The sequence below is a fragment of the Fomitopsis serialis genome (genome assembly GCF_022376445.1).
Source record: "Fomitopsis serialis strain Sig1Antser10 chromosome Unknown B0H18scaffold_6, whole genome shotgun sequence".
Classification (NCBI taxonomy): domain Eukaryota; kingdom Fungi; phylum Basidiomycota; class Agaricomycetes; order Polyporales; family Fomitopsidaceae; genus Fomitopsis; species Fomitopsis serialis.
Genome location: NW_025954966.1, coordinates 814,755 through 841,786, shown reverse-complemented (window position 1 = coordinate 841,786; position 27,032 = coordinate 814,755). Strand labels below are relative to the sequence as shown.

Sequence of the window (27,032 nt, the reverse complement as noted above, 5' to 3'; positions counted from 1 at the left end):
CAGTCGGTATTAGAGGACAGGTTCCTCACTATTATATGGATCATTGTTTTTATTCTTAGGGTTCGCAGCACATTCCGCAGACACATAGGTAGGAGAAAAAATGGAATGCATTATAATGTACTGTCGGTGATCCAATTCAATACAGCCAGCAAAGGCTACTCGTGATATATACTTGTCCACTACTCGAAATCAATCCCTATTGTACTCGTACCCACCTGTATACAGGCCCGCCAGAGCGGGTAAGAGTTTTGCGCGGGTGAAGGGGGTTTGCGGGTCCACAGGTAAGCGGGAGCATGAGCAAGAGAGACAGGGAACGGGACAAATGGGCGAACGAGGGGCACGTGAGAGCGTCAGCGAGAGAAAGTATAGATTAGACACAGACAAGAGTGGGTAGACAGCTTGATCAGATGGACTAGCGAGGGCGCGAGCAGATGCACGAGCAAGAGTACGGGCGAGAGGGGCGTGGGCAAAAGGGTGTGCGAGTGAGAGGGTGCGCGGGCGAGAGGGTGCGCGGGCGAGAGGGTGCGCGGGCGAACGGGCGAGAGGGTGCGCGGGCAAGAGGGTGCACGGGCGAGAGGGTGCACAGGCGAGAGGGTGCGCGGGCATGTGACAGAGCGAAGAATATGGGCATATAAGACCAGCGAGAGTAGGCGGGCAGGCAAGAGCCAGTGGATGAGCCAGAGGACCGATGAGCCACCGAGCGAGCAAGTGAAACCATAGATGGGCGGGCGAGAGGGTAAGTCTTATGGCAATAGGGCGGACAGAGAGGCGAGAGCGAACGTGCAAGAGGGGACGACTCTGACCAGTGACCAGACAAGCGGTGGCGCGACAGATGGCAGGCGGGCGAGCAGGCGAACAGGCGGGAGAGCAAGAGGGCGATGGGTAGACAAGGTTGTTGGTAACACACTTGTAGGTAGGCGAGAGAGAGAGCATCTGACAGCCAGGTCGACGCGCAAGTGCGTCGCGGCTGGTGAGCGAACGAGAAGGGTAGTAAGTACAACGAACATACCGTCGAGCCTTCCCACACTCTTCCTAGGTGCTCATGCTTGTGTTTCTTCGCCTTCCTCTCATACCCTTGCCTCTTTGTTCCACTCTTGTCGCGCTCGACGCAATCCTGTCGCTCGGAACCGGTCCTTCATGCGCGGTGCGTGAGTCCGAGCCCGCATGATCGTGCTACGGCTTACCAGAGCCACGCAAGCGGTGCGTTCGAGTCGAAAGAGACGGGGAGAGACGGAGAATGGGAGGGACAGAGAATGGGGAGGGGCAGAGAATATGGCTTGTCGTGAGAAGTGCTAAGCGCTTCAGCCACGACACGTCACACGCGCTCGCCGGACTTCGAGTCTCTCACAGTCCGCCTTCAACGTTCAACGTTCAACGTCAGACCCCTCCTCCCTCTCTGCTTAGCCCTTGTTTGCCCGCCGCCGACCTCCAGTACACACTAAGCGGGCCCGTGCACAAGAGAGCGCGTGCATCGGGCTCCTGCACGGCCCAAGATCGCGCTGTACGCGACCGCAACAAGCCCCAGCGACGCGTCAAAAGCATCGCCGGAGGCTCGCGAAGGATTAGCACGCGGGGAGGACAGGGAGTTGCGGTCAGCACGGCGCGAAACTCAGGTGAGTGCACCGCCTTGTCAGCTCGACGCTGTAGCCGACCGCGGCACATCCATTCGTTTTTTTGCTTATGTACTTACTACTGATCAGCGGGCTGGCTGGTCCGCCGGCCTATACTCTCACCTATCCACTCACTCGCGCACCCACTCTCCTGTGCACCCATCCGCCCGCCATCCGAGGGACTGTCCGCTCCGAGAGCAAGTCTCACAAGATCGTGCCACTCGCCAAATTCGGCGCTAATGTCGTTGTCGAGGGCATCGCCAAGGTACGCACCTTCCTTGTCATCGTACGTCCGGCACTCATGTTCAACGATTGCGTTGTACGCAACTGCAACGAGCCCCAGCGACGCGCTAAGAGCGTCGTTGGAGGCCCGTGAAGGGTTCAGATGCAGGGAGGAACGCGGGCTGCGTCCAGCAGGGCCAGCGGGTCAGGTGAGCACCCCGCTTTTCGTCTCGACTCCGGGAATGCCCATCAAGGACGAGTGGATGGAGCCTAACACCGTGACACGACGGAGACAGCCCCAGCGCACGTTTACCCAACAAGTGCAAGTACATACAGATACGACGTGCACCGGTACGACAAGGGCCAGCTCGCCGCACCAATACGATGTGATCAAGCCCGGTACAACACAGCTCATCGACCGAGTATCAGCGCGCGTAGGCTTGTTGAGTACGGGTACGCCACGGCGTCCTCTTATTGTTTTGTCTGCTAACTCGCTCGCTCGCCGACTCGATCACCCGCTCTCGCCCTCGCCCTCGCCCTAGCTCGCCCACCCGCTATTCCACTCGCCCGCCGATTCACGTGTCCGCTGCCCCCCTTACCTGTTGTTGAACTCGCTGTCGCTCCCCTCGCCCGCCGTCCTGCTCGCCCACCATCTCGCTATCCCGCCGTCCCTCTCACTCATCTTCCTCTCTGTCCTGCCCGCCCGCCGTCTCGCTTGCCGACGCGGACCCTATACCTGCTGTGGCGGATTTGTACCTGCTTGGGTATATGCATGGGCCGAGGATACTCATAGGTATATTTGTGCTCGGCCCCAGGCGAACGACTCCTGCAGTCCCGAATGATGTAGTTTCGACCCTTGAGCTCAATACTACGCAGTCCATAGTTGTATAGACAATAACTACCCAGTGATATGAATACATGCAAATTATTGCACATGCGAGGAACAAGGACCGACTTCGGAGTAATACTCGCGAATACGAGAGGTGTGATGGTTGGATTCATAATGGCAAGGTATTATTGAGTGTTCTGCCGTGTTCCGCGTATTATTGACAATTTTAGAACATTACCACGAATTACGCAAAGAGGGTTTTCCTGATGTCAAGACCCGGGACGCTGGACGCAACCTACAGTGCTCTTTGTCAGCAATCTTCTGTGCTCCTCGGCGTTGCCTCGGCTTCAGGTCGTCCCTCGGGCTGACGGCGCGGAAAGCGAAGCGAAACGGTTCAAGGGCGATGACTTGACTGAGGCGATTCTGTCTGGGCCCAAGGCGCCACCTCAGACGCGCAACTCGAAGAAGAGAGGTAAACGCACGCGCGCGGGTCGAGCAGAGAACTTGCGGGAACCACACCCTGCGACCACTTACAAAGCTCCTCCTGTCGAGCTCGTCACCGTCAGTTCGAACTGGATGGCTGCCCTCTCCGATGTGTCTCCATTGCTATTCCCTCCGCCCGTCGCCCTCGAGTACTACTTCCCACCGCCCTTCGTCATTTTCCAGGCTAGCACTCACAAAGCACGTTACCTCCATAACTTCACCCGCATCCGTGAGTATTGCCGGCACCGTCTCGTGGACTCCGCAATCAATGACACGCCATTACGCATCGCCGATTGGCGTCATGCTCTCTATGGCGATTATCGTGTCGACGAGCCTGGCGAGACCGACAACACTGCCAGTGGCGTTGGACCACCGCGGAACGACAACCCATCGGAGGCACAGAAGCGCAAATATCTCTACGAGCGTTCACAGTGCCTACGTCGCCTGTTCGCCAAAGGAGGATCTCTTATGTCGTACAACGAAGTAGACGTGTCGTGGTATCGCGGGATGAAAGTCAGCGTCGAGGTGGCGAAAACTAACCAGTGGTTCCAGAAGCTGGTGCTTTGGGAGCTCTACGAAACGAACTGGCGTTGCGAGTTGCGCGCCCTCGACAGCCTCCTCGTCAACCATTCGGACGACGCCTTTCGCCAGTGGGAACGTGCACAACGTGTTGCTGAAGTGTGGCGCTCGTCGGTTCATCAAACCGCGTTCTCGGTTGTTGATGTCTCATCTCCCGCCTTCTGTTGGACACCGGCAGGCGACGAAGGTTGGCGGGGTCGGCGAGCGAACCTTCAGGCGTTATTGCGGGTCATGAGTGCGTGGCCACAGGTCCCCGAGATGGTGCGAGCAAACGCGACCACTATCGGGGAATGCGACGACCCGGAGCACTTCGACGCGGTCGAAGCCACTGCGCTCAAGTTCTACGTCAAAGTATTCGCATCTAAGTTTTACCGTCTGCCATGTCCCCCTGTACAGCTCGTCTCTCGCGCGTAGTGTACCCTCTGTGTTCCATGCTGTGTATTCTCACCAATTTATTACCTCGCATTGCCTTGCGACACCACTCATGTGCTCTTTGTCCTAGCCCCTGTCCCTGTGTGGCTTTGTTCGAACCACGCTCTGAACCCACCGGTGGTAAACTAAGTGCCGTTTTTGTCAGCTCGATGTGGCACACTGCTCACTTTGTTTCATTGCTTAGCGATGCTCCGGGTGGCCCGTCGGTGGCACCCTTTTAAATGCAGGTGAGCAGAACAACTCCCCCGTCTCTGGTCTGCAAACTCACCGATCATGCGTCGCAAAGCTGGTCCCCCGAAGTGCTACACTTGCATTGTCGATCCAGCGCGTGGGATCGATCAACACTCTTGGTTGGTCGACACCGCTCTCGCCGCCTGGAAGGCTGCCGGACCGGACGGCAACTACAACGACACGGCGCGGACCGTCGCCACTCAGTTCACCGCGCAGTTCGATGAGAAGGTCCTCGGCATTGTCGCCGAGCCTGGCGAACCAGTTCGCCTCGAGACCGAGGCAGAGCGTGCTAAGCGATGCGGCAATCCTCGGAGGGTATGTTTGGTGTATTATCATGGTTCTCGTTCGTGACTGAGCCTTCCCAGGGCAAAATAGTCAAATGGATGGAAAATCACCGCGCCTGGATTGAAGAACAAGTCTCTACGACGCCGCGCCTCCTCGAAATTCCTCCACCCCCACAGCAGCCTGTGAAGCGTCGCAAGCGAGCCGCAAGTGCGCGAGACTTCTGGATCCGTGCCCATCCCGAGGTAGCCAAGGCTGCCAGAAAGGCAGGGGCCGCCAACGGAGTGACGAGGGGCGGTGACCTGTCAAAGCTGGCTGCCGTGGCTCAGTCGGCGGCAATCGAGCGAATGAAGGTCGACGATCCCGAAGGTTGGGATGTCTTCGAGCAGGCTTCCGCGCAAGCCAAGCAGGCTATGCGCGAGACTAGGGCAGCGAAGGGAAAGGGGAAAGCCAGGGGTGAGCAGGAGAACGAAGAGGACACGGATGAGGAGGATGAGCCTGAGGAAGAGGATGAGGAGGACAATAGCAGCGCGGCAGCCCTGGATGAGTAAGTTGTATCTTTTGCAACACATGTGGTCCTGACATTCATGGTTTGTAAGGATTCGGACGCGCCTCCGATTCACTGCGCGGCGAAGTGTCGACGGATGGGCCAAAGAGTCAGATACCGAGATCTTCATGTACATCGGATGGGTGGATGCAGAGGGACGTGCACGGAAATTCACGTAAGTTCCTCGTTCCTCGTGAATGTAGCCTAGCTAACTGCGCTAAGTGCAAGTGCAGGGAAAGGCGGGCATGACCATCTATCGACATACATCAAGAACGAACGCATCGCCGACAAGATGGACGAATACATGCTCAAGGCCCGCGATCTCGAGCTGCGCCCGGTGAACGGCCACATGGGACCTAGGCCTGGAGGATCCACTGTCCACAGCAGTCCCGCTGCCAACCAACCCTCCGAAGAACTTTCGGAGGCTTCAACGGTCGCCCAATCGGGTAACTCTGCCACCGCCGAAGGCCCCATCGGCGTTCAACAGGCGCCAGATCATCAGCAACTCTCCGAAGTGGCCCGGGAGGTTGTCTCTGTCGAGCTCGCCGGCGACCCGCCCGTGGAAGACGTCTCTGTCAGTGGGGATGCTCGCCCCTCGAGCGGGGAGCAGCATGTTCCCGAGGATCGTGACGCGGAGACAGTCGACCCGCCCGCCGCTCCACTGACACAGCTCAACCAAGGTTTCGATCACTCCGGACTGTCTGTCGAGCCTGCCGACGACCCGCCCGCGGAGGTGATCCCTGTCAGCCCGGATGTTCGACCACCAAGTGCCGAGGAGCATGTTGACGAGGAACGCGAGTCGGAGAGCATCGACTCGCCCGCTGCTCAACTGCCACCTGACGACGGTGCTATCGCTGGCGAAGAACAATCTCATGAACGTGAGACGGTGACGACGGAGGCCCCTGCCACTGACGTCGATGTCGTGGCTGAGGCAAGCTCCGCAGACCACGATCACACTTCTGTGCCTGGCGACGAAGATGCACCTCCCGCAACTGGGAAGAAGGTCCACAAGGGTAAGAAGGGTAAGAAGGCAGACCGCTCTACCAAGGGTCGCAAGAACGGACGTGAGGCGGAGGCCCATGCTTGTCAGGTGGAGTCCACGGTTGTTCGCGCAGCAGGGCCTTGATTACCTCACTTTGCGTAATGCAACTTGACCAACTGGGTTTGATGGATGCCGATGAGGCTATGCGGAGTTCAGCCGATACGTCTCGAAGATACAACGCAAGACGTACTTGACGTTTGATTCTCCACAGCGCGAACGATGCGCCGGCAGGTCGGGTGACCACGACAAATATACCCAGACACAACAATGAATTCGTGCTCCACGCACGTTGTCTATATTACCTGCCTGCTTGAGTGCAGCATGCACGATGGCGTGACGAGCTATAAGGGGCGAAACAAATAATCCGCATATGGGGAATATGAGACACCGCTATGCATAGCATATATAGCACTCGCCTGGACGACGTAGCACGCTCACTGCCTCAGTCAAGGCCCATGGCGAGGACGATTGGCTCCCGTCTGGTAGCAAAGGCGAATGTCAGTCATGACGAAGTCCTCGAGAGGGAGTACGATGATGCTAATCAACGTGGCTGCTTCCAGTTGCGACATCCACCGCCGGAGCAGAAATGGCACGAGGATTGAGCCGTGTACGCTTGTTGGAATGCGAGACGGGGGCCATTCGTACGCCTTGAGGGGTGCGTCGGTGCCGTAGAGGAGCTCCCATCACAGTATCTAAAGGACGGCATCCCGTATTTTCGGAGTCAGGATGTGTCGTCGTGTGGTGAGAAGGCGTAGGGAGAAGTGGCCGCTCCGCCGTTAAGGTGCGTGGCTCGGATATTGGCTCTGTCATCGACGTTGGGTCGTTGTACTAGTACGGCACAGAATATCCAATTGCTCACCAACTATCACTCCTCGACGCGCTGCATGGGATCCGCACTCCGAGTGTTCAACAATAAGCACACGTCGACCTGTATGTTCCCTTTGTGCGCCCAGACAGCGTGTGCGGGGACAATCGCGCTGTTTTAGAGAAATGCATCAATGGTTCGGCGAAGTACATCGCAACGCGAAATGTGTGACTTAGCTTGTTCGGGAGTTGTACCCGGTCGCAATTCACACTGCTCTAAAAGCGTCGAACCTATCGTCGAAGGGAATGATGAGGTTTTGGTTCAAAGCCTCATCACCGGAACGCCGAATAACGCGGCGTGCAATTTCATACAGCCTGAGGCTACCAGTCGTCTGGGCGCGGATACGTACCTAAGCAGCTAGCAAAATAACTCCAACTCGGTACACGGGCCACGTATAGCATCGACTATTGCATGAGATAGTTGTGGTGGTATAACCCTGAGTGTAGATTGCTGTACGTGTCTGAGTCTCGCCGCTGCTGGCCATGGCAGATGCGCATGCGCATGCGTGGCCGCGGCGTCTGTTCCTCCTCGGCTCTTGCCGAGCGTTCCTCAGCTCGTGCCAGCTGGCTCGTATTAATATTTGTGTGAACGCTCTACACATTCGCTTATGCTCATCAACCACCTGCCTTGTGGCAAGTTGTGCAACCGTAGCACCCTCGTCAGCCCACCCACTCACGCTCGAGAGCGCAGCATCATACAGTACGATGTTGCACGACCCGCGCAGGTACATATAATAGCGTCGGTGCGTGTCCTCCCCGTCCATGCCCAAGGCGGCTCAGCGCTCACCCAGATTCTGCTGCGACGCGTTTGGACGACACCTGTCTGCAGTGTGTGCCATACCTACTGCGTCTAGAATCAAAGCTCAATTTCGGTCGCCTCGTCGCACGCACACTCGTCCCTATTCTTGTCAACCACCTCACCGACGCGTCCATCTGCGGTTCCGAATACTAGTGCCTCCAGGTGGTTCGTGCGGCTTCTCTGAGGCGCTCGCGCGTTGTCTCCTACGCTGTCCTCCTGGCTCTTTGCGTTGGTGGTACTTATCTTCTACACCCTCGATGCGCAAAAGTTGTTATGATAATGTGACCAGCACCGTCAACGTTCTTCTTAGCCTGTGCGATCTTGTTGTGCTGGCTCTCCTCTATACGCAACGCGAAATCCTTTCTGGGTTTATGTCGTCATCCGCCATGGACAAGTCTCGCAAACTCAGAGGTGGAGTCGTCTTCACTTCGAATTTGATTCTTTATGTCGCGTGCCTCCAAATTGCGCACATGTTGGCTGTTCAGTATGCTCATGTTTGATAGACTCGACGTCTGACCACCGCCGCTCCAGGCCCCTCCGGCAGTATGTCTGATTCTTCCTGAACTCCGACAATGACACTGATTTATAGGCGCAGAATCATGACAGTCTCCCGTTACTGGAGGAAGCGTTCTCATCATGGCCCTGTCCTCGAAGAAGCGCTATTGGGAGGACTGTATCATCGAGTTGTCGTCTGTGAACTCCGCACCACCTTGGGTTAGCTAGTGGTCAAAGGCCGCACTGTATTTGACCGGCATGCGCCACGCAGATCTTCCGAGGGCACATCGGCGACTCGGCTCGTGTGGTCCCTCTGCTTTGTGTGGTCGGTCCTGCTTCGTGTGGTCGGTCCTGCTTCGTGTGGTCGATCCTTACTAATGTCGGCGGCCATGAACGGATTTCAATGAATCACAAAGCTACACTGTGTCTCGGCCAGTCAAACTTCGTTGTTTATCGCCTCGTTACTGAGTACTGAAGCTCGAAGGCACGGAATAGGGTGCGCGACTGTTTCTGAGTTCTGTTCCTTGGATGGTTTATTTCGGTATGTGCATGGAATTGCGTCCTTCCACTAGCTGAACCTTAGGCGATATGGAACAAGCAAACACTGCAAATCATTGGACAGTCTCCTGTGGCAGATACAAGTTAAGTAGCATGCCAGCGCCACGGGAGGTACATCCGAAAGTACTTCCATCGCAATGCCACCAGGCCCACATGAAGACCAATCCTTCAAGGAGCGAGCCGAACGTCAAGCCAGCAGCAAACAGATACTGCTCGCGTATGACAGAGCCAACGCTGTCATGCAAGGATGCGGTACGCTCGGCGATCGTGATACGTACGCAAGCTTGACCTGACGTCTTCCTGCAGGGTTGACCCTGGAGGATATCGAGACGTGCTCTCTGCGTATCTGGGATATACACAAGTATCCCGCCATAGCCCTGGACATAAGCTGTGCCAACATCCTCGCATGCAGCTACAACCTCTTCCTTGGCACAATTGCGCCCATGGTTGCTTTGCGAGCGGACTTGGAGCCGCTGGTGGAGTGCATACTGAAAGGCGAAGTCATGGGGAACTTCATGCTCACAGAGGTCGACCACGGCTTGGACATCACAAACCTGGAGACGACGGCGACAATGGTAGCGGATGGATTCCTGCTGAACACTCCTCACCCGGGAGCAGCTAAGTGAGTACTCCGTGCGAATGGGCTAGCTGTGTGACTGACAGGACATACCGACGCAGATTCTTCCCTCCCACAGCCCCGATCTGTCCCAAGGTGGCCGTCGTTTTTGCCAGGCTCATGAGTCATAGTGGACGGCGCGTTCCGGGGCATCCACCCGTTCCTCTTGCAGACTTCTCACAAAGGCGGCATGTGTGCAGGCGTCGTTTCGAAGCTCCTTCCCCCGAGATGCGGTACATCGCCACTGGATTACGCCGTAACGTCCTTCCACAACGTCCGCCTGCCAATGTCAGCCTTCCTCGGCGTCAGCACGGACGCACCCAGGGATGGACACGGTCTCCTTCACGCATACGTATGGCGCACCGTCGTAGGACAAGTGACTATTGGGGTTATTGCTTTGACCGGCATGAAGGCGGCGTCGTACATCGGTGTTGGATACTCGATGAGACGACGTGTGCAAGGCAGGGGGTCGGCGAAGGTTCCAATCATGTCCTTCCGCACGCAGCAGCTGCCCATGTTGTACATCACGGCGAGAAGTCACGTTCTGGACGCGTGGACTCCGGTGCTGTTACGGCAATTCACCTCCCCCGATCTATCCACTTCCGTTCGCCAGGGTCTGGCCGCGGTGTACAAGACAACGGTGTGTCGACTCATGACACAGTACTGTCGGGAGGTCGGCGAGCGGCTTGGTGCGCAGGGCACATTTGTGCATAACATCATCGGACGAATCGAGGTACCGTCGTTCACATAACGCTGCTTCCCGAGCTGAAATGTCTGCCAATTGCACTAGATGGACATAGCGGATTCAGCATAGCGGAGGGAGATATCATGACGATCGGCATCCGTCTGTTCTCTCACCTTCTCCAGAAGCGGTACCATCTGCCTGCGCCCTCCCACGACGACAGTATACTGTCACTGCATAGCAAGTGCGTATATGACCATTGCCTAACGATGCTCCAAGGCTTCCCCGAAGGCCACCGCGACGCGCGCTTTAACAGCTTGATACTACCACAGTGCCATCGCGGCGTATTTGCCCTCGGATGCGCATATGCCTATGGATGCGCAGTCGATGCTGGTGTACCACAACCGCTGCTCGAGCTCTTCCAGTGTGCGGCGATCAAGCAGGACCCTCTCTGGTATATGCAGCATGCAGCGTTCTCTGAGGACATGCTCCTGCTGAAGGAGGATAGCGCCGTGCGCGCCGCGTTGCCAAAGATTCAGGAGTACGTCGATCAGTTCGATATCAGTGGCGCAGCGGTCAACGTGCCAATATTGGGCCGCGATGGACTAGAAAGCTGGATGGCTGGTCTCGAGACCTATACGACCAGTGGCGTGCAAGGGATTGAATTTGGAGGGGCGACGGTTCGTGGATTCCGCACGTCCAACAGGAATGCCACTGACCAGATGCTATGTTCCGCAGGCACCGAGACGCGCGTCGTATGACTCGAAATATAAGCTATGACGGCGTTGTCCGAGCGACTGTGGACCAAGCCTGTGCTGCATGGGATTGCATGTAATTCTCGTCTCAACAAGTCTGTTTTGTCCTTGCCGTCCTGGGTCAATGAGGCGTTGAACAGGACCAACGTTATCGGGCCACGCTTATGCATCAAGTGGCAATAACTGTCGGTGTCGGCGCAGAATTCATCGCCCCTAGTACATTGCCCAACTCACAATGTTTTCCTTCTCGATCGATTTTGTGTCAGGATGCACCGTTCGGTAAATATACAAAGAGACCCCCCCAGGAGCCCTCGCTCTCTAGACATCTAGACTGACTTGTAGCACTGATGCCACCCTCTCCAGTCGACGGATATCGTACAATCAACTATCTACGGATCAAGAAGCCATGTACCGTTTGTATTCCTGCAAGGTGCGTGCACCTCTTAGTGTCTAGCGGTCGCTGTAATCATGAGTGGATGCTTGAACACAGTCGTTCGCATGTTGAGGCACCCATCCAGCCATTTCTCCTCGTCGAAACCAGGGGCAAGGCGCATGTCAAATGCAAGCACAAGCTTCGCGACGACCAAGTGGAATTCGCGGACGGCAAATGCCCTGCCCAAGCAGCTGAACGGGCCTGTTCGCGAGCGTAAGTGCGCATCTCCGTGATACGCTGCAAATGCACTGACCGAACGAGAAGCACATGATCGCGTGCTTATTGGTGACTGTCGACGGACCCAGGCCATCGCCCTCTGGTGCCCATCTCTCGGGGCGGAACTCCATAGGATTTGGGTAGAAATTTTCTGTGGAGCGCGATTCCTTCAGTATGTACTTCGTCTGCGTGTCAAGCCTACTCACCTGGGCTAGTCTGTTGAACGTATGCCGGTACCCCAACGACCGTGTCCTCGGGAATGTACTTGCCCTCGATCATCATTCCGCCTTTCGCCACCACGCGTGGCAGACCCGGGAAAGGCGTGCCTAGACGCAAGCCTTCGTGTACGACGCCGAACAAGTACGGAAGGTCCATCAGTTTCTTCCAGTCATTAGCCTCTTCAGGCAAGGAGAACTGCTGGTCGAGTTCCGCACGTAGCTTGGCGTAGGTCTCCTGGTCTCTGAGTAGATAGAACATTAGCAGAGTGAAGCTACCAGCGATCGTATCGGATCCTGCGAGCCATTAGCGACGTCTGGTAGTCAGGAATATGATCAGGCCTACCAGCGACGATGGCGAAAGTGGCATCAAGATCAAGTTCGATGTCACTGAGGCGTTCGCCACCCTGTTCGCCGAGCTACGATGCGATGAATCAAAGATGGTAACAAGATGTGCTCGCGCGAGACATACCAAGTGAGCAGAGATATCTTCTTGACCGGGCGCATTCTTACGTTCGACCATAATGTTCCTGGAGATTCTGTCCAGAGCATGCACTTCCTTCGTGACCGGGAGGTACCATAGAACGTCAAAGAGCGGTGGCGCCTCTCCGAGGCTAGTTCGTGTCAGGAAAAGAGCATTACTCAGGAGAAAGTCACGAGATACTGACATCTCGAAGACGACTGTGGCATTTTGTGCGCTTTCTACCACGCCATGCGGATCACCATCTTCCATGAGTTCCTTCACAGTATCGTCAGGCATGTCCTCTGATGCCATGATAGTGCATCTCACCGTTCTGGATGCCTTCCCAAATGTAACATCTGCCTATGAGACGGTGCAGGTGAGCCAACGCGTAGTGTCGTTCTGACTCCAGGTACTAACCATCAGATCGTAAGCCCAATGACCCAGAAGTTCGGTCATATCGATCAGACCTTCCTTGGTACGCCGATCCTCCATGCACTGCAACATCTGTAGCGTTCGCTTGCTCACAACGTTGAGCATGTTTTCCACGCTGTACAAACGTCTGTGAATAGACGCGGATTTGATAGACTTCCACAAGCTTACGACGAGGCAGAGAATGCGGGAGCCCAGATCCTGCGCCGTTTGTTATGGTCCTCGCGGTCGCGTATGAAGAAGAGACCTCCAGAGTGAAACCTTCCAGGTCGGTACGCTCCGCTCTTGTCCAAACTATGTGGCGAGGCATACAGCGGCATCACTGCACTAGACGCATTGATCGACAGCGTGCTAGGCCCTATAGCCGTGATTATTCAGTGAGTGGCCCTCTATTAGCACCGTAATCTAGATCCTCACCCGTACGCACGAAAGTGCCATATTGTTCGTGCCAGTTCTTGAGCATCAAGTGCCGTTTCCCAGACCAGACGACTTGGGCAAGCTTGAGAGCCGTCACTTTGTTGATCAATGGTCCAGGGAAGGCGGCTAGCGGGTGGAACGGCGAGATGCGATACAAAACTGTCATAACGGCCATGCATCCAATGTATAGACCCATCGCTTGAGCCGCTTTAGCCAGTGTGTACACCGTATCCAAGCCTGCATAGGAGAGCAGCGATGCAGTGGACATGAACAGGATCAAGATATACGCGAGGAAGATGTCCCCTCGGACGTCGAAACGGTGCAAGTACAGACAAGTCGTCTTCACAGCGGATTTCAGTCCGTTATCCGTTAAGTGAGTGCGGAGGACGTACCAGACTCGCAGCTCCGCTGACAGTAAATAGGTTCGTGGATGTCGCGTCCGCAAAGGCCTTGACGGACGCCATCGTAAGAGGTTCGAGATTGCGCTACTACCCGCTCGAGATGAGTACGTTCGGCACCGGGGAAGGCTTTTTATAGAGGTCAGTCGTTATTTGGCTACATCTTGAACCTGCTGCGCGGAGAAACAAGTCCCCGGGAAACCCTTCCGTCCACTTCGCAGCCATCGGCTGCATGTCAATGACAGTATTTGCATTTCACATCATACGACATGAACGAGCCGCGCGGTAGTGTGTAGAACCCCTCGGACGACCGGCGTGGACTGCTCCATGTACCGAGAAGATGCGTACCTAGATGGCGCCGCAGAACATTCACTCTTCTTCATCATGCATGGAGCGCTGCTGATCGAATTCCAGGACACTAGAACTTCGCCGAGGCGTCTGTATACATGCTATACCGTGTCCTGACATGCGAATGACATTCGTTCTTCGGGATGGGTAGATAGTGTATTGATCCATGGTGGAATATGCGCTGGACTGAATCACAATGGTATTGTATGCGGTGCCGTACCGGAGTATCGCGGAGTACCGTGCAATCTGCAACTATTATGCTTGGTTTCAATTCGACATGTCAGTATATCCGGCCGTGCGTAATATCCAGACGGGCCACGGCAGGCGCACCCTGACCACCTTGGTATGAATAAGAGACGTACATTGCACCTGTCAACGGCAATTCTCCGCAACACAACGAGTCGGAAGGAAGAGGCGAGTGGCTACCTTTTCTCATGGTAGCATGATCTCCAGTCGCAGTAAGCAGTGGTAAGCCACAACTTTCCGTGCACCGGGGCAAAAGTCGTTCGATCCATTTCGGACCTTCTCGCAGGTCCAGTAATCCGATGCATGGATCACCCGCGGCTGCTCCTTTGCGAGGTTGGACGAGAAGAACGGCTCAATGAAAAGGCTGTGCCGTCAGTACAACCCCCGCTTCACCGTAATAAAGCTGTGGACAAGAATTTCAGCCTTGTGACGAGCCAATGTGATGAATTTGTACAAACGTGTTGACCGAGGCAGAAAGGTGAGCCTGCGAAAGTTTCACCGTACCAGACCACTCTTACAAGCTCAGAAGAATGTGAGCAGACGTACCGATAAACATTTTACCACCAGTAATATGTCATATCGTGCTGTATGCACTGCATTCCCTGCAAGGACACCAAGAACATTGATTAGTACATATGTGATGCCCTATCACCGCTTATCAATTGGATATGTCGTCATTGAATATAATGGCTCGAGGAGGCGCCCTGCAATTCCGACTCAATGGCAGGCAGCGCTGACAGGAGATTACCGCTAGCAGTGAAGCTTTGAAGTATTGTCGCGCAGTTTCGGGGTTATGAGGCAAGCGAGACTCCTCCATGGAAGAACAGTGCCCGCTCCGCGTGAAGCCGGTCCTCTAACAACAACCAGTGAGTCTACCGAGACGAATCGTGTCAGCTCACCACTGTGCTGGTAGCAACTGGTTCTGTCCCCCTGAGTCCGGAATGGACGACCGTCATGAAACGTCGACTCGTTGATAAGTACCTGCAAGTTGCATGGCTGAATCATGCACAAATGAGGGAAATTATACAAACCATACCTCCCGCATTACGTGTGCCTCATGCACTCGAGGGTGATGACTAGATTGCGTCCTCTTTTTCCCTCCTGCCCCTCCGTCCCTCCTGCGGCTTCGACTTCCAGCACCTGCATCAAGTTGAACAGTGAGGCCTGTGAGGCTCCGAACGCCACAAAGATGTTGCGCACGAAAAAGACAAAAACGGGGTGGCGATGCCGGAGTGTCAGAGGTCCGGTTGCCAGGGCAGATTGAATTGTAAATAAGTATTACACCTAGTACAGCCTAGTACATAATTATACCGGTACCACCGTGAATAGTAACTAAAATGCGAGTGCTATAGCCTTACACTACTTAGTAGCGCAGAAGCAAACGATTGCAGTTCATTGGCTTAGATCGTCTTCTGAGCAAGGCACCTCCGAGTCCACTGACGGACCACGGTCCCTCAGGGAGGATGGCCGAGATACCATCGGCCCGATAGTACAGTGCATCGAACGAGACAGTTTCAGACGGAGCGCACGGGGATGGGACAACTCAGTACATACATTGGCACCCAGCGCTCCTACTACAGTCATCTACCCCCTGGTGAGTCGCTACCCCCCCAGTGGGTCGACTGCCTATCGCGGGTGATAAGAGCCCGATTTGGTAATCCACATCTTATCTACTCCGAGATAACGAGGGACGCGTCGCGCGCACTGAGTCTACCGGGAGTGTCACCTCCGAGTGGGCTTAGAATCTGCATGGCTTGCAGGGCAACGAGCAATTAGTGTACATCTACCACAACGAATGTACTGTACATGAGCATGCTGTAGGGTACAATATATACATATAAGGATTAAATCAGTCCTAGTCCGACACCTCTGGTTTTGTTGTACTGTTGTAGTCTCAAAAGGCTGCTCATGTATTCGAAGTACCAGTCTGGACATTTATTCGGACTATGCATGCATTAAGACGGGTCTGTTTACATTCAATAGCCCCCAAACGGTAAGCCGCGAACATCGCGTCGGGCTTGAGAGATAAGAAGCGATCACCGGGCGTCTACATTCCCGATTTATCCTTATCACCCGCGATAGGCAATCGACCCACTGGGGGGTAGCGACTCACCAGGGGGTAGATGACTGTAGTCAACTTTGACGCTTCTCAGCCGCGAGACGCACCAGAAGATTCGTCTATTTGCGTGCGGGAACCCTGCCAGGGCCCGAAGTGAGCTACTGTGTCCGGGTCGGATGCGGGCCTAGTTCTAAACCCACCTTTCCAGTCAACGCTTCAAGCTTCACCGGTCACCGGTCACCGGTCACCGCCCAATGCCCGATCCTCATGTGGCGGAACATGTCTAGGGTGCCGTGTCAGCATGGCCTATCGACATGCGGACATCGGGTAGGTTCTTTGACGGGTCCCCGCGACAGATCTCGACGCGAATCCGATCCTCGTTGCCTCGTGCTTCGCAGTCAACTGAGCAACTACACGTCTTTAGGCAACTGTAGGTTGCGCGGGGAGAACCGTAGTAGCCCAGTCTTTTTGCCAGTAGCCACGAATTGGGATCATGCAGGTCATTGCTAATGCACCAGCATGTCCGATATACATTGCACTGATGAGTAAACATCTAACATCTATGGTACCACAACAGCCGTTGCCTTCACCAGAACATCAACTAGACTGTCTAGGACCCCATCTAGTTCGAGACAACAACCTCCTGTATAGCGACCTCTGCCTGTGCAATGTCGTGCTTGGACTCGGGCGATATCATCAGCTCCCCCAACGCCTTATCGAGCGCGCCGTCAAGTTCAGCGGTAGCAATACCACCTTCAGCCGGCTGGAATACTTTGAGGGTCTGCAAGAACTGGTCCCATTTGGCATCGCTGACAATAGGGGCCCGCACAAAGGGCGCTGCTCCCATCCCATCGATGAACCCTGCCATGACGGGAAGCGCTGCCTCGAAAGCCTCATTCTCCTTCTCCATGTGGCCGGCACGACTGAGCAGACCTGCTTCGACGTACCATGGGAGGTCCTCTTTGATCGTCTGAGAAACGAAGAGATCGACGAGCGGCTTCGGAACGCCCTCGGCGAGCGCGGCCTCGAATGCCATGCGGGCTCCGATGGCCTCCACCAGGGACAGGCAGCGGGGAAGAACGAGGGACGCAAAGGCCTTGCTGCGGTGGCCATGTGTCTTCGCGATGTCGCGGCATTCGTCGAAGAGAGCGCTTTCGTGTTTGGCGAGGATACTCTCCGGGTCCGCCGCGGACGGAAGGGTGTACCGCCCGATTAGCAGCTCGCTGGCGAGACCTGGAAGCAACCATATACGTCAAGGCACCCGTGCGAGGACGTCAAACGTCATCAACTCACGAATGGAAAGCACAAGAATATCGCCTTCGGCGATGAGATTGCCCCGGTAGTCACTCTATAGAGATGCCATGAGTGAATGAGGGCCCACAGGGCAGCATGGACAATACAGACCAGCTGCGATACGATCTGATTGTACGCAAAAAGACCTTGTGCCCCACACCGCTCAGAAAGCGCGAGGTGCAGATTCTGACACTGACGCATCGTCGTCGCCTTGAAGATCGTAGCAGCCGCATGTCTCGCGCGAGGATCGACTGTCGTGTCCGCGAAGAGCAGAACGATGTGCTTGCTGAGTGCTTGCAGGACGTACACCTGCGCCGCCGCGTAGAAGATGGGCATCTGCTGCGTGCGGAACGAGATGATGGGCAGCGGCGCGCCGTCAGGGCCGCCGATCTTGCGGCGGACGGAGTACTTGAATGCGATGTGCGTCGCGATCTGCAGCCCGGGGATGGTGATCGAGCTCAGGGAGAGTGTGCCGACGGCGACCCGCCAGATCTGGGTAAGGAAGTCTTGGTGAGCCGAGTCCGACTTCTCGAGGCGGCCGAGCAGGGCGGAGGAGGGCAGCGTGACATGCTCGAACCGCGTTATGGCGTGGTTGACAGGCGCAGCTCCGTGACGGGTAGGTACGAGCCTGCGGTGTCGATGTCATTGGGCACGACGGTTTGAATAGATGCGAAGAGACTTACTGAGCGGTGATGCCTTTGGACATGGTCTTGCCGTCGTTCAAAGTGACAAGGAAGGGACGTATCCCTCGCTTCTCGCCGTCGACAACAAGCTGCGCGAATACCACCGCTACACAAGGACGGCCAAGCACCGGAATGGTGGGCGGCATGTATCTGGGTAATTCATTAGCTCCTGAAGGTATCTGACCGGAGTGGACTTACTTAGCATTCGCCGCCGTGGGACAATGAAGGTCGAAGCCACCGTCCGGCAGAAGAGTTGCCGTGGTGCCCAAATTGAACGCGTCGAGACCATGCCCAACTATAGTACCAGTATCACTTTGTATTCATTCGAGAAAATTGAAAATGTCCAACCTTCAGTCAGGCAAAATTGACCTCTGCACGAGACGCATCGGATGAGTGCACAATACAAGACAAGCGATCGAACCACCTACATGGTCTTGTACTCAGTGAGGCTCTGCGCAACCGGGAAGAGGTCCTTCCTATGAGGCAGGTAGGTGCTAACCGTGCCGAGACAGAGGTTGTAGTGGATAGTCAGTAAGGTAGTTGCAGCGCCGTCTATGCACAGTATCGGGTCTTGGTGTAGCGTCCAGAACTTCGGTGTCAGAGTCGCGACATCCTTCAACGTGAGTCCTACATTTTGTCAGATACGCAGTGCGATTGACAAACGTGGTCTTTACCATAAGCCTTGGAGATGGATTCAGCACGAAGGTAAGACACCTCTCCGAGTCCAAGCTCCGAGGCCGAGGCCTGAGGGGTTTGCCAAAGCTCGGTGTTCAAGAGTGCTTCGGTAGGCCACATTTCGATGCGAGGCGTGCTGACCCTGTGTGGCTGGTCAAATTGTCTTATATACTCGTAGGGTAGAGCTCCAACACAGCCTCCGTGCACAGTCGAGCTCCGATACGATGAAGGCGGACATACCAACGAAGCGGTGTCTCGTGTCCCTGTCATTCCGTTCAAATCGGCACGGATTGTGAGTTGTATCGCATATTCCAATATGGATACCCTCACCGTTGCGGGCGTCATGTAGGCACTAGGTGGTCGGAGCCGGTCCGCATTTCAGGAACGTGCGGAAGTGAAGCTCTAATGTCGATATATCGATTTTGACGCGATAACGGAAGGCTGAACGAAAACATGAGTCCTGTGAGGCATGCGGTTGGTGCACACCAGCCGCAGATGACGTTGGATTCTTCAGCGTCCCGGTACTTCATGCCGGAGCCCATCTATCGGACACGGTTTAGCCAACCATATTGCGATCGCAGTATCCTGACAATGGCATACTTTGGTCACTACAATCGTACTCCTGTAATGGAGTACGTGTCTTTGTGTGAAGAAAGAGCAGCGCAATCATGAACAATGGTCTGAACTTCCTGGCATGATCACGCACTGATTCTGTACAGCTCGGAGCGGCTGCCATTTCATGTCATCATCCCGGGGTCCCGTATCCGTCTTCCAGTCCGACAGGCCGTCACTGAAACTCCGCTGACAGAAAGCAGCCGCGTCTTCCCGTGGTGTTGGTACAACTTTCGGAGTGACTGGCAGAGAAGCATGCTATGAAACAAATCCACGGTGCGCGCAAGGGTAAGCGAGGAAACCTCATATCACAGAGACACCAGCAGCCGGGACAGAAATATGTTTGCTTGCCTGTCAAATCACTTCGAATTGTCATTCGGTAAGTCTCGGCCCTGTCACCGCGGCGCAATGCAGTATGAGGATAAGCAGCTGTCCGACCTATAATACTAAACACCAAGCCATTGCTGCTTCGTCAAAAGAAGTTTCAAGTTTGTGAGCGTCAATACCAGCATGACGAAGAGAATAGGTCCACCTAGCAAATGATAATTGAGTCACCGGTCGAGGCAGCGGAGGGATTAACTTCGTGGCCGTGCGTTGACAGCGAGGGGCTCTTGTCATCAATTGGGGTGCCTCTGGATATTCTGACGGAAGCGAGCGGACGGTAGGACGACAGCGCTCATAGATCGGAAACACTGGTGTTCTCGCTCCGACCAGCTCTTGTGTGTACTTGCCAAACCAGCGCTTGATTAGCGCTTACACCAAAGTGTTAAGACGCCCAGTGTAGCTCCCTTTTCCGCGGATCCGACGTCATTGTCAACCAGACAGACAAGCCACAACAACCGAAACTAACCGTGTTCGGAATTTCAGAGACCGCCAATACAACCACATTGTTCATTGGGTTTGCAGAATTTTCGTTCCCGAGTCCTAGTAGATGGGGCGCTGTACGAAAGTAGCGGTGACCTGTCGCGCGCTGTAGCTCTCACACATCTTCAATTGCAACGCCTTCCATGACCAAGGAACGTCTCGATCAATGCGCCTCTACTCGGAAGAGATAAGTAGGAGTGAATGCCGCACATGTCGTAGCGTGGAAGGTCCAGTGGGCGCCGAGAGCCGCGACCACCATGTGATAAGCGTTCCACGTTACCTGTTCAGTCCCGTAATGCAGACAGAGAGCTAGATTGCAAAGCAGATGCAGTGCAGCCTGTACTTTCCGAGTTGCACAATTTTGATATCCCATGTTGAGTGTCTGACTCCAGGACCCGAGCGTTCATCTGGGTGAGAGTGCCCAAGGCTCGTGTTGCTCTAGTACGTATAATAGGACCTATGATGAGGATATAGTCATCGTCCAGCCTCAAGATAGTGGCTTCGGCTTCTGTAAACGTACCTACAAAGAACTATTGGACCTAGTCAAAGGCCCATCAATATCATGCATTTGTGTCCTGCCAACACGAGATACCTGATAAATTGGTGGTACAAGTCGCCGGAGACGGGTCGTACTTCGTTCCGCGTTGTCGAAAGGAGGTACTGTATCGTAGAGCGCTGATGCCGTCGCACTCTTATCACGACAGGGTCCACCTAAGACGAGCGTGCTCGCTAAGTGGAGCCACGGGCCCAGCGCCGACTTCGGATTGTGTCTATGGTCGATTGTGAGGGAAGAGAAAGACGCGAAGGAGGAACAGTCAAACTCAAAAAATAACACGCGGCGCCGGTAACAGTGTCCCTCAAACAATGGAGGGCGGCCATCTAATAATATCGTCTGACTTACGGAGTTGACTCAGACCGACGCGTCGTAGCACAATCCAGGACTACCTGTAGTATTCGCTCCACCTGCATTTGCTGGGGTGTCAAGTCAGCCTGCACCATGATACGGGCCGTCAGTTATAACTCACCGGAGTAGATAGACGTGCAGCCCATTTCGCCATGCATTCCAGTTGAGTAGTTAGGACATCCCCTTGTAATTTGAAGGAGCCAACGAAGGCGCCGCTGCAGTTCCGGCCCTCATCGGTGTTGATAGCCAATGATATTTGAGTGAGTCGTTACTAAGGAGGGTATGTCAGCCATATACAACCATCTCCGCATACGCCATGTCCCATTGCTTCGGCAAGGCACCTGGCTTTCAAGAAGGGGTATAGGGCAGTGAAGGAAAGATCTGATGGACAATTGTTTAGAGAGGAGCGTCCAGTTTTTAACAGACCACGTACATCAACGAGACTCCATGGCGTCACCACCATCGGGTCGCCCGTTCCCTCGGGAGCAAATCCGCGCGATACCTGCGTTTGAGACCGACACGACAGCGCTGCACGCCAGTGACGCGTTAAGTGCTTAGAAACAAGGATAGTCTCTAGCACCTCTGGTACTTGTGGATGTGCTAAACAAGCCGCTCAGGGCCCTGGGACCAAACGACGCCCTTCGCGACACTATACCTGTGCTTCTCGACTATGAGAGCATGTCGAGGAACTCGCGGATGAGTCTGCGCTTCCCACGCAGTCGCTCGTAGGGCGAGAAGAGGACGATGTTCTTCTAGCCGGTGTGTTTGCCGCGGTACACGAATTTGGTACCTCGATCGTAATAGAGCGTCACTGTGCCGCGCGCCTCATGACTTTGCTGCCGCGACGCAACTAGTTGTGATTCACTAGTCTAGCCAAATACAATGAGGGAACTTCATTCACGATGACTTAAGATAGTTCAAATACGAGGATAGAGGAAGACATACCATACTTGTGACCCAGTCGGCAGTTCAACGTATGACTCATCACGGCATACTTCACTGTCGGTGAACAGGTATCGTTGCATTTCACGGTTTCTCCTATTTTTGTGGCTGGCATCCGGTCTGTACATGTCCGAGATGTGCACGAGGTGTATAGGAGGAGGTCGCGAGGTCGAGGAAGGGATGAACGTACTCAAGCGCTCAAGACTGGCTCAAGAAACCAGACGCCAATTATCGGCCCGGAACGGCCCGTCAGCGCTTCAGCTATAATGAAGCTGGTCCACTCCTCCGCCCCATTTTCGCCGTTCTTGTATGAAGGGCTTTATCGGACAAAAATCGAGCGCCCTAGTAGCCTAGGTACACGTTCGGCCCAGATCCGGCAGGATCGGAAAGGATATTGAGTGGACTGGAAGGATCACTCGACATCCATGCGATTCCTGGCAGATTCCGATCTGCGGCAACCGATCCTATCGTTACGTGCCGCTTCCTCTAATATCCTGTATGATCCTCTCAGTTCCCGAATTAGCCTGAGCGATCACGTCTTGTCGGATAACGCCTGTGACCGTGAGTTCCTCTCATATCCTGACTTATTCCTCACTATCCTGTTGTAACCCTGATGTCGTGTCTGCTCTTGTCTGTTCCTCTTCCGTCCTGTCCTCTCCTTTTGGCCCATATACTGTTGTGTTGGTGGGCAGATCGTGCATAGTGGCCATCGGAATTCTGTCCAATAAATGTTTCTGTCCACCGGATACCCTTGCTCCCCTTGCTCACCCTGCTGACGTTGCCAGGTACGATCCATGCATGATCGGTTGCCAGCACCAGCCAGACGGTCCGCTTGAACACTGGCTGCGGTGCTCGACTGTCGGCGTTTTGATGGTGAGCGACCTCTCTCTCTCTCTCCACTACTTTCGTTCCGCACTGCTTCATTGTGCCGATAATATTCCCAACTGCTAGTCAAACCTATGGACTCGGACACGTTCATTGGGACGATAAACACCCCATTGTAAGTCCCACATCGTCGTCATAACACTGCCCATTAACAATTGCGAGTGATAGTCTCACCCATGCCGCATCCGAGCTGCTGCAAGAGACGCGTGAACAGCGGACACTGGCAGGTGCAGGGACTGGGCCTTCTAATCCAGCAATGGCGGAGGCTCTGTCAAGGTGAGTGACTCGGACATCCTTTTCCGAACGCTCAGTTGAGGTTTGACTCAGTAGTTCATCCCCCGATGCTGCACTGACCCACGGTCTGCAAACAGCTGCTCAGGCGCCTCTGTTAGGGTCTCAGTCAGGGTACGTGCTTTCCTTCAGTTCTTGAACAGGGCTCTTAGTCCTGTTTCTCTGCGTCACGTCGTGCTGCAGGTCCCGGCCCGTGACCCCTGCCATCATCCCAATCAATCTTCCTTTGCTTCGCCTCCGTCCTCGACCTCAGCCCCAGGCCACTTCAGGTCGCAGTACGTTCGGAGGTGGTCCCCGCACTCCGCCCATTGTAACCTTCGGGCTGCAATCTCAACCACATTCAACTGATGTGCAGCGCACTCAGAGCGCCCAGTTACTTCCCTTGAATGCCTCGCAACGCGGTCAGGTACGTCCAACTGCGAAGCTCTGCATCACGACAATAACTTACCTGGTGTTTCATATATCAGGCGCTCACTGCGCGCTCACAGCGTTCACAGTTCATGCCTGGTGAGACCATTGCCATCGTATTACTCCCTTGTTCGGTGAGCTCTAGCGTACAATGTAAGATTACTATGGCGTTGACAAGTTGCGTCAGCTTGAAGAGGGTAGGCAGATCTTCAACCGCACCTTCACAATCGCCAATGCGCAGAAGACCGCTTTCTTTGCGGCATTGAAGGACCATGGCTTTGTCTGTACTGTCACAGTAGACGAGCACACACTGATCAAGCCCATCCTCGACGAACATATCCGTCGTCTCTGTGAGCAGCACCGAATCGCGCTACCAGGCTCGCAGGGAAATTGGACACTGCCAGCCATACGTATGATACGTACTCAGTCGGATGGTGACAAGCTTCAGTTCTACAAAGCCAGTGCACAGACTGCGTTGAACGCGTCATCGACGTTGACTTCAATCAAATCAAGGCTTACCAAACTGCGCGGTGTTTTAACGCCCAACCAAGTCGTAGTTCCTATAGGTAAGTCTTGTCGTCCCACGGTCACATAGTTCTCCTTGTCTCTTTGTGCTTGTACTGAAGATACTATGTGCCATAGTTCCTGTCCATGCGGCAATCTCTTCCCCTATCACCGTGTTCGTCACGGACGCATACCCTCAACATGAGCTTCTCCATCGATGCTACCCGGCGCGGTTCTTTGCGCGGCTTGCACACCCCTCCTCACCTAGCCACACGGAGGATCCTGCTGCGCTATGCGAGACCCACAGCTGTCTCTCCAATCCACCGTCTGTCCCCGCTGACTGGATCTCATTACCACCACCACCACCGCCAGCTCCTCTTGCTCTGTCGAATGTTGGCGGCGATCCTAGTCCTGGCCCTGAGTATAGCTCACTTCCCTTTGTCCCTGGGCCATCTGTACGCATGTCAACCACTTCACCCATGTCCGCTGTCCCTCCCTTTGTGGCGCCTCTGAACCTGAACGAGGCTACTTCACGCACTCAGCGCATTATTACGCCTGCTCCTGTCCCTGTGAGTCACATGTCTGTCTACCTCTCACAATGATGTTTCCGCTGACATGAATAGTCACAGGAACGTCGTACAACGTCCACGGAGTCTATAGATCCTTCATTGCTAACTCTCACTGCGTCTAACTCGTTCAACGTGCCCATTGCTCCTGTTCCTCTTCCCATCCCTGCTATACCCAGCGCACTTGAAGCTGAATCCCGACTTCAGCCAGCTCCGGTTCACATTCCCATTCCTAGTCTTGCTCCGTTCCCCCATATTGATGCACTCTATTTTCCAAATGACAACTCACGTGCCCGAGCCACTATGGGTGCTGCAAATGCAATTCCGGCTACTGTCCTTGGGGTCTCTCGTTCGCGCTCATTGAGTATGGAGGAATTTGTGAGTACAAGACCGTTCAATCGCGTATTATGCATGTAGTAAGATTCTTATTCCTTCCTTCCTTCGCGCCAGTCGGCAGCGGCAGCACCACCCTCTCACCGCCAACGACTTCATGACGGTGTCTTATCCCAGAACACTGATCTGACAATGGTACGTGCCAGTGATTGCCTGAGCAGCTATGCATCTTGACATCTCTTTAGCCAGGTAGTTCCGCCACACGTCCCATAGATATAGACTTGCCGATTGGGAACAACATATCAAATTCTGGACGTACCGGCACATATGCGGAAGTTCAAGTTGGGTTACTGCCCACGCCTGCAACCACAATGGTACGTCATTGATTTGGTATTTGGTGCACGTTTGTATCCGGTATCCATGTCTGCAGGACTGACAGACATCATAGAGCTGGAAGGACGAGCTACTTTCGTCGGTCACTACAGATCTATCTATGACCCTCAAGTTTCAGAAAGGTTTCCTACGTGCATCTACTGAAACTTGGCGGAACGACGGTCAGGCCCAACTGCATATCGAGGCCACAAGTCGCCAGTCAAGTGCCCGTGCAGTTCTCACTCACATTGCCTACATGATCCGCCGCAGGGATGGGCAAGTCACGACTCTCGAAGGCTACAGGGAACCGCGTGGAGCCACTGTGCAGACGCCTGAGACCGCTCGTCTCTCATCCTACCTCCACCCATATAGCCGTGGCATCTCTATGTACGTGCTCAGTCTGAGTATGGGATGAAATAAGAGTGAATGCTAATGCAGGGTGTGTATCACCAACAGTCGCCCTTCTATCGGACGTGGGCCTGAGCTGGCTACGTACTTTGAGATCCTGAGATCTCTCAACGACAAGCCCGAGGGCTTGAACACTCCGTTCGAGTATCCTCCGCATGTCACGCAGCCAATGGGTGTCCCACCGTATCTCTGGGAGGAGCGCAATGGGTTTCTTGTGCCCGCATTGGAAGACATCGCATTGGAGGATCATCGTGCGGGCATCTTCATCAGGAAAAAAGAGAATTGCCACATGATACAATGTAGCCTACATAGTGTCCATAGCCCCCTTTGCATACCCCCCTTTATATTGTGCATGATAGCTCTGGCATCTGGCCTCGTAGCACCTCATAACACCCTGTAGCACCACACCTGGGCTCCATAGTACACCATAATTGGGCTGTAGACCATCATAGATACACTGTATTGACAGTATACAGAGATTCCGAATCCACCACTAGATTCAATAATAGGCATCACAGAATTGTGCACATGAAATGTTATTGTTCAATGTTCTGATACACATCACGTCGTACTATGCAATACACTAGGGAAAAGACAACATCGTCGGCACGCGCAACAGCGGGAACAGGTAATACCCCTATCAGCTGGCCTCGACCTCGGAGCTTGCTGTGCAGACATGAGAGCACACCGTAGATGTTTGGTGTGTTCATGCATCGCAGATGAGTGAAGACACAGGGGCCCCACCACTCAACAATACAGAGACAATGAGTACGACACGCGAATGATAGCATGACCACCATGGCGTCCTCGAACACCTGCGCAATCCTCCGCAAGCTGTCATCCACTGTCGGCACACGCGAATGGGCAGCCTGTCAGTGCTTACGAGAGGTCGACGCGGGACACACTACCGCAGGGCAAATTCGAGCTTGTACACGGACCACATCTGCAGGCAAGATAACCAGCATCGAATATTGAGCCATCGACGTCACGGTCCTCGACCAAGCGCGCACGGACTACGCGGGTCAAATCACATCTGGCACCC

General features: G+C 54.6%; 5 protein-coding genes across 5 annotated transcripts; 3 read left to right on the top strand and 2 right to left on the bottom strand.

Moving 5' to 3' along the window:
- Positions 1–3,021: 3,021 nt before the first annotated feature.
- B0H18DRAFT_1188527 (uncharacterized protein) lies at positions 3,022–4,283 on the top strand (the record flags this gene model as incomplete). Its single annotated transcript, XM_048036026.1, has 1 exon — positions 3,022–4,283. A coding segment is annotated over one exon (1,116 nt), but the record flags the coding sequence as incomplete, so codon positions are not given.
- A 1,080-nt stretch (positions 4,284–5,363) lies between these two features.
- B0H18DRAFT_557790 (uncharacterized protein) lies at positions 5,364–6,533 on the bottom strand. The gene is made up of 2 exons (XM_048038593.1): positions 6,448–6,533; positions 5,364–6,398 (listed from the first exon to the last, which is right to left on the bottom strand). Exon 2 carries the CDS (start codon positions 6,294–6,296, stop codon positions 5,643–5,645), a length of 654 nt encoding a protein of 217 aa, XP_047898450.1. The 5' UTR covers positions 6,297–6,398; positions 6,448–6,533; the 3' UTR covers positions 5,364–5,642.
- Positions 6,534–9,287: 2,754 nt separating this feature from the next.
- Positions 9,288–11,114, top strand: B0H18DRAFT_1188513 (uncharacterized protein). Its single transcript, XM_048036025.1, has 4 exons — positions 9,288–9,595; positions 9,652–10,330; positions 10,390–10,951; positions 11,010–11,114. Exons 2-4 carry the CDS (start codon positions 9,780–9,782, stop codon positions 11,049–11,051), a joined length of 1,155 nt encoding a protein of 384 aa, XP_047898449.1. The 5' UTR covers positions 9,288–9,595; positions 9,652–9,779; the 3' UTR covers positions 11,052–11,114.
- A 161-nt stretch (positions 11,115–11,275) lies between these two features.
- B0H18DRAFT_928077 (cytochrome P450) lies at positions 11,276–13,365 on the bottom strand (the record flags this gene model as incomplete). Its single annotated transcript, XM_048041667.1, has 10 exons — positions 11,276–11,660; positions 11,713–11,826; positions 11,882–12,187; positions 12,237–12,309; positions 12,363–12,504; positions 12,559–12,629; positions 12,681–12,713; positions 12,771–12,900; positions 12,954–13,140; positions 13,200–13,365. The coding sequence occupies 10 exons, from the start codon at positions 13,363–13,365 to the stop codon at positions 11,470–11,472; spliced, it is 1,413 nt and encodes a 470-aa protein (XP_047898448.1). The 3' UTR covers positions 11,276–11,469.
- A 10,321-nt stretch (positions 13,366–23,686) lies between these two features.
- On the top strand, positions 23,687–26,505 carry B0H18DRAFT_557531 (uncharacterized protein). Its single transcript, XM_048038591.1, has 9 exons — positions 23,687–23,805; positions 23,867–23,941; positions 23,995–24,373; positions 24,450–24,880; positions 24,941–25,255; positions 25,328–25,405; positions 25,456–25,584; positions 25,659–25,969; positions 26,039–26,505. The coding sequence occupies exons 2-9, from the start codon at positions 23,900–23,902 to the stop codon at positions 26,388–26,390; spliced, it is 2,037 nt and encodes a 678-aa protein (XP_047898447.1). The 5' UTR covers positions 23,687–23,805; positions 23,867–23,899; the 3' UTR covers positions 26,391–26,505.
- Positions 26,506–27,032: the final 527 nt, after the last annotated feature.

Excerpts from the sequence above, each read along its gene's own strand:
- B0H18DRAFT_557790 (XM_048038593.1), bottom strand. The coding sequence starts at position 6,296 with ATGGGCCTCCGCCTCACGTCCGTTCTTGCGACCCTTGGTAGAGCGGTC.
- B0H18DRAFT_1188513 (XM_048036025.1), top strand. The coding sequence starts at position 9,780 with ATGTGTGCAGGCGTCGTTTCGAAGCTCCTTCCCCCGAGATGCGGTACA. Across the intron at positions 10,331-10,389 it reads GGACGAATCGAGGTACCGTC|CGGATTCAGCATAGCGGAGG; the intron begins GTTCACATAACG and ends AGATGGACATAG. Across the intron at positions 10,952-11,009 it reads TTGAATTTGGAGGGGCGACG|GCACCGAGACGCGCGTCGTA; the intron begins GTTCGTGGATTC and ends TATGTTCCGCAG.
- B0H18DRAFT_557531 (XM_048038591.1), top strand. The coding sequence starts at position 23,900 with ATGCCTGGTGAGACCATTGCCATCGTATTACTCCCTTGTTCG. Across the intron at positions 24,881-24,940 it reads TTACGCCTGCTCCTGTCCCT|GAACGTCGTACAACGTCCAC; the intron begins GTGAGTCACATG and ends GAATAGTCACAG. Across the intron at positions 25,406-25,455 it reads AGAACACTGATCTGACAATG|CCAGGTAGTTCCGCCACACG; the intron begins GTACGTGCCAGT and ends ACATCTCTTTAG.